This window comes from Penaeus chinensis, chromosome 31 (genome assembly GCF_019202785.1).
Source record: "Penaeus chinensis breed Huanghai No. 1 chromosome 31, ASM1920278v2, whole genome shotgun sequence".
In the NCBI taxonomy this organism is placed as follows: Eukaryota; Metazoa; Arthropoda; class Malacostraca; order Decapoda; family Penaeidae; genus Penaeus; species Penaeus chinensis.
In genome coordinates, this window is record NC_061849.1 from 9068005 (window position 1) to 9073004 (window position 5000).

Genomic DNA, 5000 nt, shown 5'->3' on the forward strand with positions numbered 1-5000 from the left:
TTTAAAAAAATATATATATTCTTTTAGCTGTTCTTTTTTGCAACACAATGCATAAACAAAATCAAAATCTACTTGATGAGAATAACTGTAATATTTTTTATCATTATATGATTTTAAAAATGTATCTGTTGATTTATTGTACAACAGAAATATAAACACATGTATAGGGATTAAATTTGACTATGGAATTGAATGGTCCATATTTTATTTACCTTACAGGCCCGGTCTATCATGAACTTCATAGTGCGGTACAGGCCAGAAGAGCAATCTCTTTTGAGGCCGCACCACGATTCATCAACTTACACCATAAATGTTGGTCTGAACCGGCCACATATTGACTATGAGGTAAGTGTAAGCAATATTTTCTCCATTTCTAGCCCACAAATATTTGATGTATCTGCTCTTTTGCTGACTAGCATTAGGAAATCTTTATTCTTTATAGGTATGTTTCTTATTTACTATTTAGTGTTCATAGGTTGATTGTAAAAATATATGTTCATAAGCTATGATATATGTTAACTAATACTAGTGGCAAATTTATTGTTATTAACACCCCTTTTCCTTCCCTCCCTCCCTCCCTCCCTCCCTCCCTCCCACTTTTCAATCTTGGTAGGTCATTCACAAACAGTAGATTTTCCCCACACACTCACAGTCTATCTTTCCATATTAATATTTTAAGATGGATGCTTTCTCAAAGGGTTAATTAAAAAAAAGCCTAGTTAGGTTTCATCAACCACAGTTTTTATTTTCTTTTTTATCAATATTTTTGACAGTTTTCAGGATAGTGATGTAGCTGCACAATATTCACTTATTTTAGAATACAGGATAACTTTACCAACTCTTATGTAATATTTTAGAATACAATTTTAGAATAATCTGCTCACAGAAGCCATTCAGATATAGAGAAAATGGTAGTATAAATGCACTATAGCTATTTTTACAAAGAATATGGTTGTATTTATACATTATATAGTATTGTGCTTGAGAATGTATGTTAGGTAAGAAATCCATTTCTATATCAATATAGGTGAACTATTGAACCATAAAGAATATATGGATTCTTTTATTTTCAGTAATAAATAAAAATATATTGTCCCTTTAACAGGGTGGTGGAGCACGCTTCATAAGATATAACTGCTCTGTGATCAACACGCGTGTGGGATGGGGCCTAATGCACCCGGGACGTCTCACACACTACCATGAAGGCCTTCGTACTACTAGTGGAACACGTTATATCATGGTCTCATTCATAGATCCTTGATTGTCTACTTCCAGGTTTATTGTTGAAAACTGCAGCCTTTCAACTTCCTTACTTTTACTTGAGAGCTGTTGATGAGTTATAGTTGTGTGTGTGTACATGGGCAACATTTTTGTATACCCGTATATAATGATATTACTTAAAGTGAGTGCTAGAGAAGAATGCTCTGATTTTGTGCATGATCATTGTGGATACTACATTTTGACTACTGTAGTGACTCAACATGTTAAAGAACTTGCAAGATTGTATGATTGCTGTCATTATTTTCACAATGGCATTACTTCCAAAATATTGTATTGTTGGCCACATTTTCTTTGAATATCACTGAACATTACCAGCAATATTCATTGAGTTGGTATTATCTTTTAATCATTTTGATAGATAACATCAAATTTCTATTGAAAAATCATTCCTTTGTTAAAGTAATCATTTTACTTTTGTCACATATATTATACCATCATATGGTAATTTACATTTAAATCTGAAGTTGTTTATCACAGAATAACAATGGTATACCTAGGATATTAGGATAGCAGGGGTGGGGGCACCTGTGATGAAAAATGGGTTAGACTTCCAGAGGTTTTACGGAGAGGGTTTGTGATGGTCCTTTTTGTGCCTTGCATGACTAGTTTGTTGACCTTTATGTTTTATTGAATGGTGAATTTCTCACCATTGACTGTCATTTTAACAATGCACAAATCTTAAGGAAAGAAAATGCCCTCTTTCCCCCAGGCTATGCAACTGAGGGATTACCATAAAAAAAGTGCTGATTTTAGTGAGTTCACTTCCATTTAATATTCTAAGCTGAAAATATAAACGTTTTACTTTTTACTATAAAGAAATTAAAATGAGGGAGGTAAAGTGTGTTGAAGAACTCTTGTTCTTTTAAAACAATTTGAAAATCATTTGCTGTTGAATGGACAATTTGTCTGGTAATCTAATATTTTTTTAGATGTTCCTGTATTTATTTTTCTTGATGAAGATATGTTTAAGAGCTATTTTCAAAACACAATATTAGTGCCATATGTACCTTTAAGAAGTATATTTTAAGATATTTTTTTTATCTTGGTGATTTAATACTTTTTAGTCTTTATCAATAAATTATTGGTAATGGAATCTCATTTTCCTAAGACTGCCTTAGCTTTTGGAGATTTGGAGAGTGCAAAATATTGGTAATATGCACAGAAAAGTCTTCCAGGTGGTGTAGGATGCCTAGCTTCATAAATTCTGCAGTTATGTGTTTTTTAACGTGAATGAAAAAATATGGAATGGTGGCTCATGAATCTTGCCATGTTTACAAGGATACAAGGATGGGTATTTTGAATGTGATATACATATCCAAGGTATATAGCCAGGCAGAGAACTGTATCTGTGTCATATTATTGATTAAAAGACTTTCAATTTCGCTTTACAACTTGGATATACATAATATCTCCAACATGACAACCTAGGGGAAACATGTCTTAGATTTGTAATGTTTTTTACAATGTCAGCCATTTTTATCCAGTATAGTATTTATTTGGATTTATTAATGTAAAAGTGCATAAGCATGAGCATAAATATGCATTTCATCATTGGACAGTGGTTAGCATGTTTTAGCCCATACATTAGTCAATAAGATTGTATGATATTCACACATGAAGTCAACTAGGAACTGAGAGTAATTAAGTATAATCAAGTATACATGTTTTATCTTGTAAAAGTAATATCATGGGATTGATCACTTAGTCTCAGCTGATTGAAGTAGCAACTTTTAGTATTTTTATGTAACTTATTTTCTGAAAGTAGTATTAAGATAAAAGCCCAGTTAGGACGAAGGTTGAGAGATAAGATATGTGATGAACAATACTTTTTTTTTTATTTGTCAGTGTTCTGACTAGTGTACCTTTTTTGGCTAATCAAGATAATTGATTTTATTATGTAAATTATTTTTATAATAATAATTATATTATATTGTATATCAAGTATTGCACAATAGTTGTGTAGAGCAGCTCATCTATGAACTTAGGACTTAACTAAGAAGATAATGTGTTTTTTTGTGTATTTCATAGCTCTAAACATTTTACAATTTTATTTGATTTGTATAAAATATCTACAAAAGACATGGCTATAAGATGTTCATTGTTAAGAGTGTATTTTGAATAACTGTAGACTTTAATAATGAAATGTGATACCCTGCTTTATGTATATGGTAACCACTTCATCATACAAACTAGAACTAAGACTTTTTGTCTTTGTGCAATACTTTCTTCTGATATTAGACTATATGGACTGATCACCTTGATGCTTTTCTCATTCTGATTTGCATGGGACAACATTATGTATAAAATAAGAAATTTTACATATTTACTAAATGCAAAATTGCAATTGCAGGCATATTTAACTCCTCAACTTATTGTTCTTTGCTTTTCATACTGCCAATGGGAATTTTTTTCCTGCCTATGTTGTACAAGGATCTGATTGTAAATAAAGTGGGAATTTTTTTTTTCCTGCCTGTGTTATGTTGGATCTGATTATGAATAAGATTACTTTGTCTTATTTAACAATAAAATGTATGCAATCCCAAGAACTCACTTTCTTTAATTGTTAATAGTTAAAATTATTAAATGGGCTAGACATTAAGGTCATATAGCACTACGGTAAAGTAGAGTGGCAAAAAGGATTAAGAATGAGTAAATGATTAGGGTAAAGTGTGTAAGAAGTTAGATGTTGAACAGTACTAGAGGGTAGAGAGGGGGCTGATGGGGTATAGTATAAGGTAAAGATTGGTAGAAGGGGAAGGAGTTAAGGGAGGAGGACAATTAGATCAAATTTAGGATATTTATACATCTGAGGAAGGAGAATAAGGTGTCAAAGGAAAAGGTAGGGAATTCTGAGAGGATGTCCAGCAGGTTGGGGGGTCAGGGAAGTGAGAACAAGTGAGGAAAAGCAGAAGTATGGGTTGCTGTAAGTGGGGACAGGATAGTAAATTTTGTGGCACTGAAAGAGGAATGTTCCATAAGGAACATAGAGGTGGATGAGACTGTGACATGAGATACGAATGTGTGAGGCGAGTGTGTCTACTGTGTAAGCGGGAAAGAGCAGTATCCCAGCATCTATGCAAATGCATTGGCTGAGGGGATATGGGAGTTTTTATGATATGTAGTTTATTGTTGGTACGGCTAGACCAGAAAAACTGCCAGTGGGTGAAGCTGAAGATTTTGAAATGAGTGTAGTAATCACAGGCTGATATATGTGTAAATCTGGGTTGATGGGATGTGGGCAAGGTGGAGGAGTGTGCTAATATTTCTGGCTGTTCATTGTTGGGGATCCCATTGTGACGGAGTATTCAACAAATCTGACAGTTTTGTGTTATATGGCTAGATGGAATAGTTGGTCCTGAATCTTGCAGTGAAGAGGGTTGATTGGCTATAGAGACTGTATGAGATATAAGTTTTTGGAGTGTGAAAATTGTGAAGGATGAGGAAGGGAGAGAAGACATGCAGTCTAATGCAAAGAGGATCATATACAATTCTGTTGTAAGGACACTGGATTCATGTGGAAGTGGAAAGTTGAAAGTATAGGAAGGAAAGATTACAGCAAAATTAGTGCCAGAGAGGGAATTGGAACTAGTGGTATTGTTGAGAAAATGGGTGAGAAGGATGCTTTGTGGTGTATCACTGAAAACATAGGAGCGGATATGGGAGAGTGTGGCAACAGCTAGATATGTATATGTATACCCAGGCTGGGTATTTATGGGTAT

The 5000-nt window shown here is 33.5% G+C and overlaps 1 protein-coding gene across 1 annotated transcript in view; it reads left to right on the forward strand.

Annotated features, from left to right (window-relative positions):
* LOC125041711 (procollagen-lysine,2-oxoglutarate 5-dioxygenase 1-like) overlaps positions 1-3827 on the forward strand; it is an 81255-nt gene extending 77428 nt beyond the window's left edge. Inside the window, exons 15-16 of the mRNA XM_047636939.1 lie at positions 220-345; positions 1106-3827. Of these exons, the coding sequence (XP_047492895.1) occupies positions 220-345; positions 1106-1261 (282 nt within the window). The 3' untranslated portion in view covers positions 1262-3827. The remainder of the gene's footprint in view (positions 1-219; positions 346-1105) is intronic.
* The last annotated feature ends 1173 nt before the right edge of the window (positions 3828-5000 follow it).